At 42.7% G+C, this 18759-nt stretch overlaps 1 protein-coding gene across 1 annotated transcript in view; it reads left to right on the top strand.

The window, feature by feature from the left end:
• The window catches only part of ACAT2 (acetyl-CoA acetyltransferase 2), a 386443-nt gene that overhangs the window by 187282 nt on the left and 180402 nt on the right, over window positions 1–18759 (top strand). Inside the window, exon 6 of the mRNA XM_044069684.1 lies at window positions 17861–17983. Within this exon, the coding sequence (XP_043925619.1) occupies window positions 17861–17983 (123 nt within the window). The remainder of the gene's footprint in view (window positions 1–17860; window positions 17984–18759) is intronic.

The following is an 18759-nucleotide window of genomic DNA, read 5'->3' as shown; positions in this document are numbered from 1 at the left end:
AGAATGATACCACGGTATAGAGAACAAATTATCAATTTCAACAACTCGCTAAGCTTCTGGTGTCATTCAAAGGGGATCCATTGTCTGTCAGCCTGGGATGACATGCTCGACAAGCCACACTGCTTCTCTACAGACAGCCTGCACCTGTCAACCTTAGGCTTTCAAATACTGGCCAAGGCTCTTGCCACCCCCATAGTGCCTTTTTTAGGCAAGACTCAAAGACAAACCCACCGCCGTAAATAGCACAAGTAACACAAAACTGAGGGTAATGCTACTCAGTGCCAGAAGTCTAAACCTTAAAATGCACGCACTTGAGGCAGTCCTCAGTATGGAGAAAATCGATATATGTGCAGTAACAGAAACCTAGTTTAAGGCTGCAGAGAGAGCACCCCAGCACCAGGCTACAACTCCTACCATACATTTCGGTCACAAAACCCAGACCGAAATACAAAAGGCGGGGGAGTATCCATATTCATCAGGGATACCCACACCACCAGGTTAGTGGCACAGCACGATGCTTCAGAGATCATCCACCTGCAACTAATGGGCAAAACTGCTATTCAAATTATAGCTTGCTACAGATCACCCACCATGTCCCAGGACCCCCATTCCGCATTCCTGGAAACACTGGGAAACATAAATGTCCTACCAAACACCCTAATATTGGGTGATTTCAATTACCCAAACATTAACTGGGAGAACTACTCAAGTACAAACTCTATTGCCCAACATTTCCTAGAATTTATAAACTCAAAGGCCCTGGATCAACTGGTCAACACCCCCACCAGAGGTGACAACATATTGGGCCTGGTCATCACCAACATGGGCGACCGGTGTTCCATACCAGGCGTCAACCCCTTGTTGGTTAGATCTGACCATAAACTGATCACTCTGGATAGCCACATTCCGCCACCACCCCCGGTCAAAGAAACCACTGTGAAAAACTTTACAAATGCAAGCTTCACGTTATTTAAGACCGATGTGGGAAGTTTCAAAGCCCCCATGCTAAAGGATAACGCTGTCCAAGCTGCAAAATCCTTTGCTAATGCACTCTATGGGCAAGCTACAAGAATGCATGGATCGTGTTATCACAAACAAAACCAAGACTCACTCCTCCAAGAAAAGGAAACCAGTCTGGTTGACCCTTGCCATAAACAAGCTATACAATAGAAGGAGGAAACTAGTACAGAAAAGAGTAAAATCCCAAGAAGGTAAGACATCCCTGATCAGTATCAGCAAGAAACCACGTTCCCTCATAAAATCATCCAAGGCTAGCTTCGAAAGAAAAATTGCCATGGACTCCAAAAATAACCACAAGGCATTCTTTAGCTATATCAAGAATCTAAGTGGCAATTCTCAGATCTGCTCAGAGTTAGTGCAGAATGGCACAAAATACACTGAACCGACCGATATAGCCAACATCCTGGCAGACAGGTTAAGTGCAAACTGCCCCCCACCCCCAAAACGGCCCATAACTATACCAGAAGAATGTAGTGCCCCTGAAATCACAGACACTCAGGTTAAAACAGCCCTCTCCAAAGCCAAAAGCACAGCATCAATGGGACTAGGCTGCGTCCTACACAAGCTAAAAGATTAACTAATCCCTCACTTAAACACACTGTTTAAACTCAGCCTTTCCACAGGCTATGTGCCCGCAGAGTGGCGCACAGCAACGGTCATTCTGCTTCACAAAGGTGGAGTCACAACGGACCCCAGGAACTATCGCCCTATAAGCCTGACTAGCTTGGTCTGCAAAAGCTATGGAGCGCATCGTCATGGATCTCATTAACAGAGACATTGGGAAACTCCAAACACTGGACCTTACCCAGTTCGGCTTTAAGGGCAGATCATGCCTCCTAAACCTGGTGGACTTCTTTGAGACAGTTACCAAGGCTATAGACGAGGGAAAGGTGGTCCACACAGCCTACCTAGACTTCGCAAAGGCCTTCTTCACCATTCCCCACTCAGGTGTTATAGACAAGCTCACCAGCCTGAACATAAACCTCTACGTCACGAGATGGGTTGCCAACTGGCTCACGGACAGAACCCACATGGTAAGAGTTGCTGGAGCTAGGTCTGACTCTAAACCGGTTACAAGTGGCATTCCCCAGGGCTCAGTCCTAGGACCCCTCCTGTTCGGCATATACATCTCAGAGGTACAGTCAAGCACAGGAGGACTACGGCTGACCAAGTTCGCAGACGACTGCAAACTAGGGGCTATAATTGACTCTCCGGCTGACACAGACATACTCCAAAAGGGTCTCACTGAGACAGATACCTGGTGTCAAAACCATGGCCTCAAGCTAAATGCATAGTCATCCCCTTTGGAAAAAACGAAGTACCCACAAACTATCACATAGGTGGTAGTCCCCTAAATACAGAAGACGTAATAAGGGATCTGGGGACCCAAGTAGATAGTAACCTCTCCTTTGATAATTGGTTAGAAAATCCTTCTATGTGGCCCACCTAATCACAAAAGGGTTTGCATCCAGATCTAAAGAGGTCATTGGGCCCCTCTACGCGTCACTCATCAGACCCATCATAGAGTACAATGCCTCATTTGGGATCTACCTTACAAGACACCTGCATCAACTGGAAAGACCACAGAAGTACCTCACCAAGAGGATCACTGGCCTCAAGCAGATGCCCTATGCAGCTCGACTGAAGAAACTCCAGCTGTACTTGGTTGCATACTGCCTACTCAGAGGTGATCGCTGCCTGACATACAAGGCCATGTCCAGCCCAGAATTGATGGACATGCTCCACCTAAAGAAAACCATATCCCCTCGAGCCACACCCTTCTGGGATCTACACCTCACCACAAGAATAAATAGGATGTGCTGGAGGGATAGATTCCTGTCTCAGAGACTTCCCATGCTCTGGTACAAGATTCCAATCTACATTAGGCAGAGCTCCTCGCTAACCCTCTTCAAGAGAGATCTTGACGATGAGAAACAGAAAGTTTTCCCCAGGGATCACTTCAATGGCTCTGCTGGACAGAGGCACAGGGAACTAATCTAAGGGGGTGGCAAAAGCCAACACATTCCGGCTAGGCTTATAAATGCCTTCAGGCAGATAGCCTAGTACCTACCTATGAACCTATCATCAAATACAAAATTCCAGAATTTCTATTCCGTCATGCAAACTAGTGACAACAAATTGAAGAACGTGCTAATTGAGATGTGGCTACAGAGCTTCCTATATGTTTATCCACTGTTTCTCCTCCTTCTCAAAATGATTCAAAAGTCCCAGAGGGCAAAATCCAAGACGAGTCTTGTGGACCCTTATTGGGCCATACAGGTGTGGTTTCATCCATTAAGTCCACCACTTTGTGAGGCCTCCTCGGGCTGGAGCCTAATATCTTACACTTCAGATGTACCTCATCTGGAGGTCAACACTCTCAAGTTATCAGTTTGGTTTTATCCAGTTTTAAGCATGGCTTACAACCATGAGCTCGTGTCTAAGGTCAAAGGGATACTGGTTTCCTTGCAGGAGTCTTTGACAAGGAAAATTCACATGGAAAAGTAGAAAAGGTATATCCACATGACAGCCAAAGAAGACATAGAACTTCCGTAGGCCCCTCCCCTGTTTTAAGATACTTACCAAAACTGTTTGTGAAGGTCTTAGTCCTTCATTAAGGTACACTTAGCAGCTCACTCTAAGTTCCATCAAAGTGTAAAATTGCCATTGTTAGCTGTCTTTAAGGTTAGCAAGACATTCTTAATGGGTGCTTTTTATCTGAGCCCCTCCCCTCCCAAAGGGAACCCACAAAACTGCTAGTAAATACCCTGTTTAAGCCAACTGCCACAGCAAACCTCAAATACCTGTCATGGAGACACTGCTCCTGGTGTCAATAACATCAGCCAGGAATGTTTCAGAATTGCAAATGCTTTCAATCAAAACCACATAATTTGACATTCCACATGAACAAAGTGGTACTAAAGACAAACTCTCCTTCGTGCTAAAAGTGGCAACTGAAAGCAATCTAAACCAGTCCTTCAATTCATCCTTGTTCTTTCCCATCTACTAGAACATGCCCACAGAATATTAAGATTCTATATTAGCCAAACTAAAACCTTCTGAAAGACTGATCAGTTCTTTGTGTCGTTACTACCACAGAGAAAGGTCTTTCAAGTATCTAAAATCACTTTACTTAGATGGATGTAAATTTGCATAGACTTTTGTTAAACCAAGGCAGGGCATGATCCCATGATACACCAATATCCACTAAAGCTCACTCAGTCAGATCAGTGGTTATCTTGGCTGCATTACTGAGACGTGCATCAGTAGATGACATTTGAACAGCAGCACCTTAGTCCGCCTTGAGCACACTCATTAAATATTACATGTTAGAGATTGTTTTTCAAGGCATGATCTTCCTTTGAGTTTACTGTGGTCGAGTATGTTTGCATCCCCAGGTACACCCACGTGGCTGGAGTTCCATCTTGGCTATTGCCAAAGAGGGACCACTTCTTATCAATTACAAGTTATGTACTTGCTGCAGTACTAGACCTGTAAAAATTGTCCCTCATCTGTGTTACAGTCCTCTTAGCTATCCCTCTACTGAGGCCCAAACAACTAGACACACACAACAGCTCTGAAATTTGATCTGTCTTTTTTTATGCTACTTACTAAGGTTATCTACATGACGTGTCCTCAAGATTCCGAGTAGCTAGCCAAAAAGCACTGGAGAAATGTAAGCTGAGCAGCATCATGAGCAGAAAAGGATAAAATGAAATGCCTGAAGAAGTTGCAAGTGCTAAGCAGTCCTAATACCTGCAGCATGCAGTCATAACTATTGCTGAAAGTGGGAACACGTCTTACAGATCTAGTGTTAGGGTAAATCTTAACTTTCATTTTACTTTAGCTGTCACAGCAACTAATATCGACAAATGGCATTTTCTGTTAACTCCTTCCCAGCTAATTCAAAGGAGACGGAGGGATTAAGGAGTAGTGATGTGATATTTTTCCCAAAACATTGTATGTTGCAGGTATCATAAGGTGGGTCCCCTTCATATGATCGAGCTTTCAAAAGTTTGACTTTTATATGGCCGTGACCATACGATCGAACTTTTAAAAGTTTGAACATTCTTAATGGAGATCTCCATACAGTGCAGAATAGGAAGATTTCCCTTTTCTGCACTGTAATGCGATCTCTGAGTTGGTATATTTAAATAGGGGGTGTGGGGAGCTTGCCCCCCCTGCTAAAAACTTTCAGTTAAATTTTTTTTTTGTTTTACTTTTTTATAACATGTTCGAACTTTTAAACGTTCGATCTATATGGTCCCGGCCATATGAAAGTCGAACATTTGACAGTTCGATCATTTCAAGTAGAGCCCATAGGATCATAGGAGGTTACTAGGCTATTGACCCTGAGGCCCTTATAAGCCTAGCCAAGAGTTTAGCCCATGTTTATACAAGTAAGCACCCAATGGCCCTGTCCAGTAGGGACACAGCTGGAATCCCAGGGGTGTATTTTCTGTTTCTCATCCAGTTATCCAGATTGCTCTTAAAAAGGGATCATGAGGTACTCTGATGTGGAGAGGGAGTCTGTTCCTCAGATGGGGGAGTCTCTGGGACACAAATCTGTCCCGCCAACAAGTCCTATTGATATCACAGACCAGGTTGAGGTTGTGGGTACAGGTTGCTCGAGTGGAGCTTGACTTGCGGATATGCAGCAGTCCCATCAAGGCGGGGTTTGAGATTGCTTTATATGCCAAACACAGGTCACTCCTGAAGAGTCTGTATGAAACTGAGTATAGGGATAGGGCATTTAGCCTGTCTGTGTAAGGTAGATGTTTGAGGCCCTGAATTCTCCTGGTGAGGAACCTCTGTGGTCTTTCCAGCTGCTGCATGTGCTTTGCGAGGTACATTCCAAAAGGGGCATTGTACTCAATAATTGGCCTTATAAGGGAGGATTACAGGGATGTTATGACCTCTTTGTCCTTGGATGAGATACCCTTACATATGAGGGGGGGGGGGGCATGTAGAAAGCTTTCCATACAATGGAAGCAACATGGTGGTCAAAAGTCAGGTTGCTATCAACCTATGTGCCCAAATCCTTCACTACTGATTGTGTATTTAAGACATTGTTATTAATGTGATAATATGTGGGGATGTCATTCTGGGATGATGATGCATTTTTTGGCATACAGCTTGAGGCCATGTTTCTGGCACCAGTCATTTGTTTGGGTGAGACCCTTTTGGAGGACGTCCACATCACTTGGGGAATTGATGACTGCGCCCAGCTTGCAGTCATCTGCAAACGTGGTCAGCCATAGTCCACTGGTTTTGGCCTGTACCTCAGAGAAGTATATCCCAAGTAAGAGAGGCCCCAACCAATCCCTGGAGTATGCCGCTCATTACGGGTTGACTGCTTGAGGTTCTGATTAGGTGACTTCTATCAGTGAGCCAGTTTACTACCCATCTGGTAAGATAGGGATTGATGTCTAGTTGAGATAGTTTATCTACTATGCCTGAGTGGGGAATAATGTCAAAGGCCTTGGCCAGGTCAAGGTAGGTGGTGTGCACAGCCTTCCCCTCATCCATGGTGTTGGTGACTGTCTCAAAGAAGTCTACCAGATTTAACAGACATGACCTCCCCTTGACAAAGCCAAACTGTGTGGGGTCAAGTGTTTGGAGGTTGCCAGTGTCCCTGTTAATGAGGTCCATGATAATCCGTTCCATGGCCTTGCAGATCAGGCTAGTTAGGCTGATGGGCCTGTAATTTCCCAGATTGGTGAATGCTCCACCTTTGTTGTGTAAAGAGATGACTGGCTGTTCTCCACTCGACTGGGACAAAGCTGGTACTCAGATTTTGGCTGAATATGGTGCCTAATGATGGTGCAAGTTCATGCCCGAGTTCATGTAGGATGCAGCCAGGTATGTTATTGGATCCCATGGAGGCTGTATTTTTTGCCTTTGAGAGGGCAGTGATGACCTGTTCCCTAGAGATAAGGGATTGGGGGCATGTACTGGGGATGTCCTGATTTACTGATGGGGGGACAGAGGGGAGAAGTTTTCGCTGAATCTGTCAGCCAGTAGATTGGCAATATCTACAGCATTTGTGTATGTGGTGTCATTGACCATCAGTTCTGAACAGATCTGGGTGCTTCCTTTGAGAATTTGGACATATGTGAAGAAGGCCTTATGATTGTCTCTAGCAGATGCGGCCAATTTGGACTCAAAGTTGGCTGTAGAGGATTTCACTAGTGCTCTTATTTGCTTGTTCAGGGTAAGGAGAGATTGCTTCCAGTTGAGCACCTGCTGCTCCTTGGTCCTGGACAGTAATTTTTTCCTTTTGTTATGTAGTTTATTTATTGCAGATGTCCACCAGACAGGTTTACTCTTCCTTGCGGAGGATGATTTTGTCCTGTCAGGTATTCCTGATTCAGTGCATCTATATAAATGCTAATATAGTACTTTGGTGTAGATTTGGACATTGGTGACAGTTTTTACAGTGAGGGAGCGGGCTGTGAAGCTGTTTATACCATCCCTCAGGAGGTTGCAATCAGCTTTGGAGAAGTGTTTTTGTTTGACCCTTGCTAGAGGGGGGTCAGGGGAGATGGTGACTTCGAAAGTGCCTGCTTTATGGTTGGATCTTACCAGGGAAGATGATACTGTAGGGGTGCTGCAGTGGTTACTCATGTTGGTTAATACCAAGTCCAAGATATTATCACCTCTTGTGGAGGTATCGACTACCTGTTCCAAAGCATTTGCCTTGATAAAATCGAGGAGTCTCTGGGCATTTGTGTTCAGGCATGAGTAGTTTTTCCAGTCTGTGGTTGTGTAATTAAAGTCACCCAGGATCAGGGTAAAGGGTTGAATCTTGATTGATTTGAAAAGGTCCAGACAGGTGGAGTGTGCATCTTGAGTCAAATTTGGGGCCTGTAGCTAGCTATAATTTGAATAGGGGTCTTGTCAATGGTTAACTGCACCTGGAGTGTCTCCTGTGCGTCATACTGTTTGACCAGCCTGGAGGTGTGTGTGTCTTTAATATATATTGAAACTCCACCTCCTTTGGCTTTGCTGCCCACAGTTTGGGGTCTGAATGTGTGATAGGATGAGTAACCAGGTAAGGCTGGGGTGCTGTCCACAGCTTTAAACCAGGTTTCTGTGACTGCACAAATGTCAGCATCTTCCAGAGTTAAGAATGCTTGCAATGAGTGCAGTTTCATGTTTAGACTCCTAGCGTTTAGCAGCATGACCTTTAATTTGCATTCTGTTGAAATGCTTATGTTGGTAGTATTGACCTCATGACTTTTCCGAAAAAGGCACTATAGGGGAGGCAAGGGCCTTTACCAAAATCCTGAAGCCCAAGTGAGACAGATGCAGGCCATCTCTATCAAAGCATCGTGCTCTATTGATCATATCTTCTCAGCCTGTCAGGTACTGGATCCCCCTGGAATGACACCAGAAACTAACCTAGTTGTTAAAGTCAATCATTTTTTGTTTGTATTGAGGCATCATTCTGGGTGACTGTAGAATGCTGTTTAAGGCTAAGGACATACCTGCGTGGGACACGTATTCAATGAGCTCAATCATGTGTCTTCATATAGTCCAGGGAGGTACGCCTCAACATGAACTATGACAGAGTCATAACAGTACCTGCTGTTGAGAGATTTGAGTACATGTGTGATATGAAGAATTCTGGCACCTGACAAACTAACTGTGACTTTCTCCTTATCCAGCCTGGTGAGAGGCACATCTGTGTGTCTCACACTGGAGTCTCCTATGACTAATATGTTGGGTTTATGGTTAGGCCTTAGTGGTTGCGAGACACTGGTGTGTGGACTATCCATGGTATGTGGTGTGGAGGGTTGTGGAGTTCTCATCTGTTTTTGCCTCTGAGGTCTCCTTTGTTTAGACTTGTTTTTGATGAGGACCTCCACATATGTGGGTGTGTATTGTGTAGTTGTGGGTGGGGTTTGAGGTGCACTAATTGTGTTGACAGCCTTCTCAGTGCCAGATGTACTGGCTTGTGAGAGAGAGAGAGAGAGAGCAGACTCTAGCTTCTTTATGTAATTGCATCTCTCAAAAATTGTGTTCCTAGGTAGTAGTAGGTGGTTGTCCGTGTACATGAGGCAGTTGCTACACTTTCTCAGGATGCCCATATCGACCAGGCTGGCAGGAGAAATCATAGGAAACTGTCCATCCATATTTGTCAGAATCTGAGGAAGAGAGAGCAGGGAGAGCTAAGAGGTAGGCCTAAAGCCCAAGTGCTTAAACCAAAATTAAGAGGCTTAGAATAACACTTAACATTTAAACAGGCTAAAAACAGCAGTAATAAATGCAGCAGAGAAGATGCAATTGAACACTTTAGAGAACAAGTAGCAGAAAAACCGAGATGAAGTAATAGACTTGGAGGAGGATACACAAATACTGTAAAAGCAGCAATCAGCTGAATAAAGTTTTCTTTTTTTTTTTTTTGTTTTGTTTAAGTGGAAAGAAGAAAGGAGGAACAGAAGATAATTCAGGGTTACAAAGCTAAGGGGGTTGGCCTTCTCAGATGTTCTCTCTGTACTGGGTAGAATGAGCTAATGACACTATACTGGGAGGAGTGTCCCAGATCAAATTTACAGTAGGGGCAGGCTACTGCAAAACCACCAGGTATAAGTACAAGACACCAATAGGGAGGGGGAGAGGGTGGGAAACTATGCTACAGCTACTAGCTACACTATTTTAGGCAGAAAACACTACATAAATGTTTATCACAGCAGAAAAACAGCAGTGAGCCACTAAATGAAAGTTTTAAACAGATAAAGGAGCAAGGAGACTCTAGAGAATGCTTTTAACTGCAAACAAGTCAGTTGTATGATACACTCCTTGGCAGGAAATTAGAACAGACAGATGGTTAAAAAAATGGAGAAAATTTCCAGTTACTACTTTGCACATAGTGAAACTAGCTAAAAAAGCTTCACAAACAGTGTGACAGTAACAAGCGTGATTTAACAGGCCCTGTAAGGCAGACAATTTTAGTACAACCATGCAGATTAGTTTATAGCAATAAAATACAGTAAAAAGTATGCAGCAGACAATAAAAAGTGCTATAAATGACTAAAATAGGCAATAACTAGTAAAAATAAGCAAAGCAAAAAAAAAAAAAAAAACAGGATACATATTGTTATTCATTCCAGATTAGAGTTGTGGTCTGTGCCTGTCCTCCGCTCAGCTCAGTGTGCATAGACAGAAATCCTCTCAAAGGTGGGGCTTAAATACTAGTAGGTACTACCTGAAACAACTTAAAAAAGCTCAAAAGAACTGAGTGCTTACTCCAAGCCCAATATCAGCCAACCTCTACCAGCCAGTAGCCAATCAACAATTACTCTCACTAAAGTGAAGAAAGGCCTCTACTAAGCCAAGATGACCTGGAACATGTGATCAGAACAAACAAACAAACACTGCAAAGAAACAACCAGTCCTCAGAGACAGCAAACCTGAACTGGGCTGTTCTGCAGCTACTAGCTACACTATTTTAGGCAGAAAGCACTACAGAACTGTTTATCACAGCAGAAAAACAACAATGAGCCACTAAATGAAAGTTTTAAACAGATAAAGGAGCAAGGAGACTCTAACCGCAAACGAATCAGTTATATGATACATTTCTTGGCAGGAAATCAGAACAAACACACACAGATGCTTAACAAATGGGGAAAATTTCCAGTTACTACCTTTCACACAGTGAAACTAGCTAAAAAAGTTTTACAAACAGTGTGACAGTAACAGATGTGATTTAACAGGCCATGTAAGACGGACAGTTTTAGTACAACAGTGCAGATTAGTTTATAGCAATAAAATACAGTAAAATGTATTAAGCAGACAATAAAATGTGCTATAAATGGCTAGAATAAGCAAAAAAAAAAAAAAACAGGATACTTGTTATATATCACAGATTAGAGTTGTTGTATTATAAGTATATGCCCAATAAATTTCAGTTTGGCATCTATGGTAATAAAGACGTTACTAATGGATGACTAGAATTAATTTCCTTTACCACACTTTCCTGTAGAAATATGGTTGAGTATCTTGGAATAAGGGAGGGAGAATGCAAATGACTTCTAGTTTGTTTGTTTGTGTCTTTCGGCTTTTCCCGGTTAGGGGTCACCACAGTGGAACTCCGGTCCGCTAATGATTGGCAGTAGATTTTTACGTGCCGAGTTGCCAGCCCTGACACACAACCTTCAACAAAGGTACGCCCATTCACGCATGTCTCCACACAGAAGATGCTCTAGCTGAGAATCGAATAGGACAACGTCATACTGTGAGGCGACAGTGCTACCGCAGCACCACCACTGCAGTAAATGAGTTATAGTTATTGTATAAAAACTACACATGTTCAAGTGCAGTTGAATATGTGATATATATGATAACAATGAGGAGTTTTGCTAACTGCATAGTACACCTGGATCAAACCATGACAGTGACCCAGATGACCAGCAGTCATCTAGTGTCCTGACTGCTGGAGGAGACTGCAGTTATGTGTAGGAATGAGAGGTCAGTGTGTTCTCTCCCATGTTAGGGGAGTGATGTGGTCTGGCTTACTACAGTACCAGCACCTGATGGAGGGAGATGTGCATATCATGCAACATATGGATCAAAAAATGCACTTGGCACTGCCAAGCTGTTTTTCCATAGTACCTTTCATAGACAGTATGTGTAGAAATGCACAAGCTCACAGTGGAAGGCATTTCAGGCCATCATGTCAGCAAGCATGCTCGTTGGTTATCAGAAGAAGAATTAAAATCAGAAACCAGAAAATTCCTCGTAATTGCCTAGATGATAGTTGCACCTTCACTGACTCTTTCCCTGCTGATTGGGAAGGAATAGGCACAGCTTTGCAGAGATTTAATGGTCAGCAGACACTGGGCAAGAAAGATCATTTTAAAAATTAGGAATTCTTTCCCCCTTAATTGCATGGCTTGCTGCATATAGATCTGAAAGAAATGTATTTGTATGTATTCTCTTAGTTGAGCTGAACTATCCACAGTTTGACTGTAAAGATTAGTAAACATACCCCTACAACCCTCTTCCATAAATATTTTGCTGCCTGAAATGTCTTCCGCATCTGCCTCATTCCAGGTATATCAAATGAAGAAAATTATGTGTCTAACATTGGTAAGTTTTTGTGGACCATCACCATTACAGACCCTTTCACAAAGCTTCATCTGTTGCAGGAGGCCAAAATATGGACAGAACTGTCATTTTTAATGATTGTTATTTGAAGAATACATAACTGATTCCTTTCTTTCATACCTCTTCCCCTAGCAGCTAATTCTCTTCTGAAAGTGGGTGATAACTTTGACAAGTGTAGTGGAATTGTGGATTGCAGCAGTTTCTCTAGTTTATACAGTGAACTGTCTACTAAGGCTGTAACTCATTAAAACCATGTCTGAATTCTGGTATTGGGCTTTGCCCATCAAATGTAATGCATATTATATCTGGTCTACTGAGTATGTCTGTAGCATACCAGAAACACTAGATGTTATGTTGTCCTATCTCATCTTCATTCTTACTGGATTGGCTCCGACTCATCCGAATACACTAGCTCAAAGTCTCTAACTTGGCTTGTTCCAAGAAGGTGTCCCATCATACAGTGGTGTAATTTCCCAGATCTCTTTTGCCTCCTTACGAATTCGGATGCTTCTCTTCTTGGCTGTGGCTAAGTCCTTTAAAAAAGCTTATATTTTTCCCTTTATTTAGCTATTTGTACCTTAATAATTGTTTGGTAGTTGGTAATGAGTAGTTTTCTCTGTAGTTTCTGTGTGCTGTGCTTTCAGGTGTTGTTTATCTTCCAGTGTGTGCTTTTGGTGGCCGTCGTTACTCGCAAGGCCTTTTTTGTTGATTCCTGTTTGTGGTAGTGGTGTAGTTTAGCACTAAGGTAGAAGTTAGCTTTTATATTTTTTATTAGCTTGTTTCAGTTAGAGAGCTATTTTCCTGTTGTTGGTATCCCCCTTGCTCGCAACTCTTCTAGGTCTGTTTAAGTTAGAGGGCCTAGTGCCTATTTAATTTAGAGGGCAGAGCTGTTCCCCTTGTCTCTTTCTTGCGTGTTTATAGTGTTTCAAGTGTTTATAGTGTTCTAGTGTGATAATACTGTTACAGAAAAAAATTTTGTGTGTGTTTTAAATTTCATAGAAGTGTGTTAAGCTTTACCTGTAATACTACTGTGCTTTCCTTCCTAAAATGTCTAAGAAAATTAGAGAAAAGGAACCCAAGCCTTCAGGGTTCAAAAAGTGTCAAAAATGCTCACAGAAATGTCCATCACTGATGGACATGACATTTGTGTCTATTGCTTGGAGACCATCCACCTCCAGGAAACTTGTACCTTTTGTCACTCCTTTAGCTCCCATGTTCTGCAGGAGAGAAAGAAAAAGCTTATACTCAAAGGGCTCCTGAAACCATCTTTTGAGGAAGCTTTACATAGCACTTCCTCTTCCAGTAGATCCCCTTCATCTAAGAGTGACAAGGCTTCAAAACAGCCATCTCCAGCTCAGTCGGAGCCGCCTTGAAAATTGGCTAAAACATCTGATGGATCCATCTCCTCGGCTCCACAGCATTCGGGACCGATGGAGATTATAGACATGGACAAAGCTAGTCCTTTGGCTCTAAGGCCTTCAGAGCCAAAAGAGATTGTTCTTCGCAGCCAGTCCACTGACTTGTTACTGGTCTCCCCTACCTTGAGATCTCCCATTTTGGTGAGATCTCTCTCACCAACCCTCTTCACCAGGTCCTCTAGGACCTTATCGGACAATGACTTGGACAGGGTGGTGTGCAGACTTTTGAAGTCGCCGGCGATGGCTATATTGTTTTCGGCTCCGACCCAGTCAGTTCCGGAGCCAGCTAAGATTATGACTATTATATCCACTATGATTCCTCCTCCAAGCCAAGCTGGATCTTTGGAGCCAGAATGCCAGGTGCCACTTGCTGTAGATTCTTCGGTTCTGAGACTCCTTCCGGAGATTTCGGTACTGATCTCTGCACCGACTCTCTCGGTGCCATCCGGAGTGACTAGGGACCGAAGCTGTCCAGTCGGCTCCAGGGTGGAAATGCTCGGACCCGAGTTTCCTCTGTTCTGAGTTTACCTCTCGGGGCTTCGGCTTGGCTCCTACATCAGCCTCAGAGCTGATCTCCTTGGAGCCCGGGATTACCTCTGTTTTCTCAGAACCAGAGGAGTCCTCGGAGCCAGGGGGATCTGCCTTTGAGCTGATGAGAAGTGTGCTGTCCCCACCTACAGCTCTACATAAGGATACTGGTATTCTTCCCCCTAAAGCACCGGCATCTGTCTCAGCACCACCCCATCCACAGGACAGCTGAGACCCATATCCTCCGGGAGCCCCATTGGGTAAGCCCCACTCTTCCAAGACCTCCCTAGCATACCTTTCTGAGGAGGCTCCTCAAAAGAGAACATGCAAGAGAAAGCATATTGACTCCCCTGACGAGTCTATCACCTCTGACACTGACCTCAAGGATTCGCAGATATCCTAGAGATCCTGAAACAAAGAAGCAGCTTGAAATCCATCACCCCTTCTGATGAGGAGTCTGTGTACCTGAAGGCTTTTGCATCTCGACTTTCAAGAAGTTGGGATATACTTATACTATTTGAGTAAGTTTTCCTGTTCTTGCAAGCCAATGTGCATGGGGTGGTATAAGTCTACCTTTTGAGGGGGAGTGTTAATAGGTAACGTAGTGGATTTATTATTCCTAGTAGGTACATGTTGCCAACTTGCCGAAGCTGTTTCAAGATCGTTTTCATTTATAGTTGTAAATGTGTGCACTTCATTTTTAATGCTGTCTTTTAATAAGGTTAAAATGTCTTGCTTTGCTTGTAATGTGAATATGGGTGTGCTGCTTTTACTTGGGCCTGTTTATTGCATCATTGTGCTGGATAAATTACTGTTATTTTTATTTCTCTTAATTGCTATGTTTTGAGGTAAAAGGGGTCCATGGGGTTTGCTGTGCATTATAGTTTACTTTAACTGCTCTTGCAAGAAGTACTTTTAAAAGTAAAATGTTTACGTACTTTTTTTCCTTTTTGTGGATACGTGTTCAGAAGTTAATGCAGTGCATTTGGGATTGTGGTAAAATATGTCATCGTTTCAGGATAGTTTGTTTTTATAAGTAGCGAAGTTTGTATTTTGCTTTTAGTGGTGTCTTCAATAAATTTGCAATGTACTGCTTTCATTATAATCCGACTATGCCCAGTGCTGCTGTTGGGTCTGTTTGTTAATAGATCATTGTGCTGTGTAAATTAGTTTAAGCACAACATTTCCTATAACAGTTTAGACTGTGCAGTAAAGTTGGCCAGCCAGTTGTACAGCGACTCGGACATTGCAAAGAAACTATGTTGTGGAAGAACCAAGGCTGAAGCCAGTCGAAAATGTTTTGAGACCGCACTCATTGGAATGCCTTCTGAATGACCTTCAAAGACCAGGCACTTCATTTGCAATTTCATTGAATGCTTCCAACAAGGGGAACATAAAATTATTTCCACTTGTTGTGAGGTATTTTTCTAAAGAAGGGGTGATGAATGGCCTTTTGGACTTCTGTGAAGACCCTGATGAATCTGCACAGGCTATATCACAGCAAATTTCGAACATTATGGAAAGGCACTCCTTGCCCTGGAACAGCATTTCAGCATATGGGGCTGATAATGCCAGTGTGAACTATGGGAAGAAGTCTGGTGTGTATATCAGATTAAAAGAAAAGTGTCCAACACTCCAGAAGGCTAACTGTGTTGGCCACACCATTCACAATGCATCCAAAAAAGCTGCAGCACAACTACTGTATGATGTGGAAGTATTTGTAATGAAACTTTTCAGCCATTTCTCAGGTTCTGCCACAAGAACCAGAGACTTGAAAGACTTTGAGTTTTGTCGCATGGAATTTGAGAGTCTGTTAAGGCATGTGCCAAAAAGGTGGCCATCCCTACTGCCAGCCATTGAAAGAATAGTGACAAATCTCCCAGTGCTCCAGTCCTATTTCCTCTCCCAGGGAGAAGAGGAGACCCCCCCCCCCCCCGGCAGATATGGCAGTACTTTTCAGCTAATCAGCATGGTGAGAATGCATGCTGCCCCAGTACTATTTGCACTCTCTCAGTGCTGTTCTTGTGGATTTCAGTGAACATATAAGTGCATTAGAAAAATAAGCACTTACTGCCATGGAAACATTTTGTGTAGTGGTCTCTCTGAAGCAAAAACTGCAGGCAAGAGCTGAAGGTGCTTTCTTTGGAGGGAAACTTAGGGCACTTATGAGCACATTAGACAGCACTTCTGCTAACAAGCTCAGAGGCGATCTCTGCTCAACATACAAGGCCATCTCAAACCCTGAGCTGTTGGACATGCTCCACTTAAAGAAATACCAATCCCTCAGAGCCACATGCTCCAGGGATCTAAACCTTGTCATCACAATGAACAAAACATGCTGGAGGGATAGGTTCCTAACCCAGAGACTCCCCATACTCTGGAATAGACTGCCCATACATGTCAAGCAGAGCGCCTCCTTGGCCCTCTTCAAGAGGAACCTTGACGATTGGATAGGAGATAGGAAATTCACCCTGGGGATCACGTCAGGCGTCCTGCTAGACAGGGGTCCAGGGAAGTAAATATTGTGGGAAAAAATATCCAGGGAATTGTTTATGGCTAGGCTTGTATAGGCCCTAGGGTCAATAGCCTAGTATCAACCTATGAACCTATAAGAGACTTCACTGTATTCTTGGAGACAGCAGTAAAGTACTTAGAGCAGTGGTTTGATTATACTGACAACAACTACTTGTTTACACTGTCTAAATTATCTGTAACTGAGCCCTTTGCTTTCAGTGACATACTCAATATGACCACTGCCCTGAGTCTGCAGGATGTAGATGAAGACCATCTTTTCAGGGACTACTTGGCAATTAGGCCATTTCTCGAACAGTTATGTAACACAAGCTTGACTCCAGGAGAAAAGTGGCTGAAGCTTTTCAGAGAAGGGCCTGAGCTGACTGAGTTTTTTCTTTGGTGAAAAATAAATGGACAGATGTGCGAAACTGATGTAGTGTGGACTTGTTAAAAGCTGAACTAATGATGACTGTAAATTACAGGATGAAATGTAGTGACTTTTATTCAAATATTGTATCAAACCGGGCCGTTCTTCATGCCATAAAATCGTATTCAAAATACACTTTAAAAAAAAAAGTGATTTAGTGTACTACTGTGCAGTATATAGTACTAGTGTACAGTATGTAGTTTTGTGTTTTTTTTTTTTTTTGCTTTAGCTTTAATCTGCTAGTGTGCAGTATGTAGTTTTGTGTTTTTCATTGCTTTAGCTAATTTACAATAAAAACAGCTCTTAATTATGCACATTTAGCTTGTGTGGTATGTAGATATTTTAGTTTTTTTTCAGAATACTCATGATTGGTTTATTAATTTTTTTTAAACAAGTGTCTAGAGTGTTTTTTTTTCCTTTAAAGTTTACTTACTGTTGCAACTGAATAATGTGTTTTTTGCAGTAATGCTTCACTTAAATGGTTTGTGAATTTTCAGTATGCTGTAATAGCATCAGTGTTGTACCCGTAACTGTAATACTGCATCTCTTTTAACACCCCTGGTGATATCATGGTGGGGTGTGTGGCCAGTGTCATATTGGTCACACCCCCTGTCCTGCTCGTCACAGCCCCATGTCCCACTTTGGTCTTGTTAAAAGGTGGCAACCCTAGTAGTACTGTTAACTGATTATCATGGTATTTTGACACATTGCTGTTGTCTCCAAAAGTATTGAGAGGTGTGAGAAGCATATGTTTCACTAAACAAAGTATTGCGTCCTTTTTTGGGTGATTTGTGATATATCCCGTAAACTTATTTTATGCTATAAAATTGCTGTTTTAAAGGTGTCATTGAAGTCAAAGCTGATGAGTATCCTCGCCATGGTTGTAATCTGGCAGCACTGTCAAAGTTAAAACCTGCCTTCTTAAAAGATGGAACTGGTACAGTAACTGCTGGAAATGCCTCAGGTTAGTCTAGCCTTATATACTTTTCCAAAATTTTGCAACTGATTGCTTCACATTGTATTTTGTGCTATAGAGAATTATTTATGTTGCAGAGAAGAAAGAGTACCAAACTTTATTTATTTTGTTTTTAACTGTAGATGGTCTGAACCGATATGTTTGAATAATTTTGTTAGAATTGCTTATATTTAGCTAACTTAGTTTTATACAGAAATTTTTAATTTTGTACTAACTATGCTTTACTAATATGGCTTTACTATCCTCTGGGCAGACTTCCCTACCTGTCCTGGGTAGCTGTCCTTCTTTCTTGAAAATCAGCAAGGTAAGCGACTATGGTATACTGACTACGTCAGGGCATTGCATACTTCTGGTTCATACCCAAATAAGAAGAAATTCATTTATATAACATAACCCATGATTCCATACTTTTCTCCCAATCTCAGTATACAAAATTTATCAGAATGGCTCAGAAATGTTGAGTTGGTTGTGTTGACTAATGTCACCTTATGGGCATGGGTTTTTGCCAGTATATGTATGGCATGAGGACCTGGCCTATGCCAGGGACCCATGCTAACTGTGGGAGGGGTTTATGTGCCCATCATAAAGCCCAGCAGACTTGAGTCAATAAAATATTGGCTGGCCAGTCTACAGTTGCTTAGCTTGGGTTACCTGTGATAGCCCTGTTGAGGGAAAGCTGGATGTAAAACCAATCAACTCGCTAAACATGAACTAAGAATTGCTACACTCAATGGTAGATTCACTTACAGAGCACAGCTTGGAAG

This window comes from Protopterus annectens, chromosome 1.part0 (assembly GCF_019279795.1).
Source record: "Protopterus annectens isolate FY-2018-M chromosome 1.part0, PAN1.0, whole genome shotgun sequence".
NCBI classification, from domain to species: domain Eukaryota; kingdom Metazoa; phylum Chordata; order Ceratodontiformes; family Protopteridae; genus Protopterus; species Protopterus annectens.
Note: the sequence above shows the minus strand (reverse complement) of the source record. Positions and strands in the feature narration are given on the sequence as shown.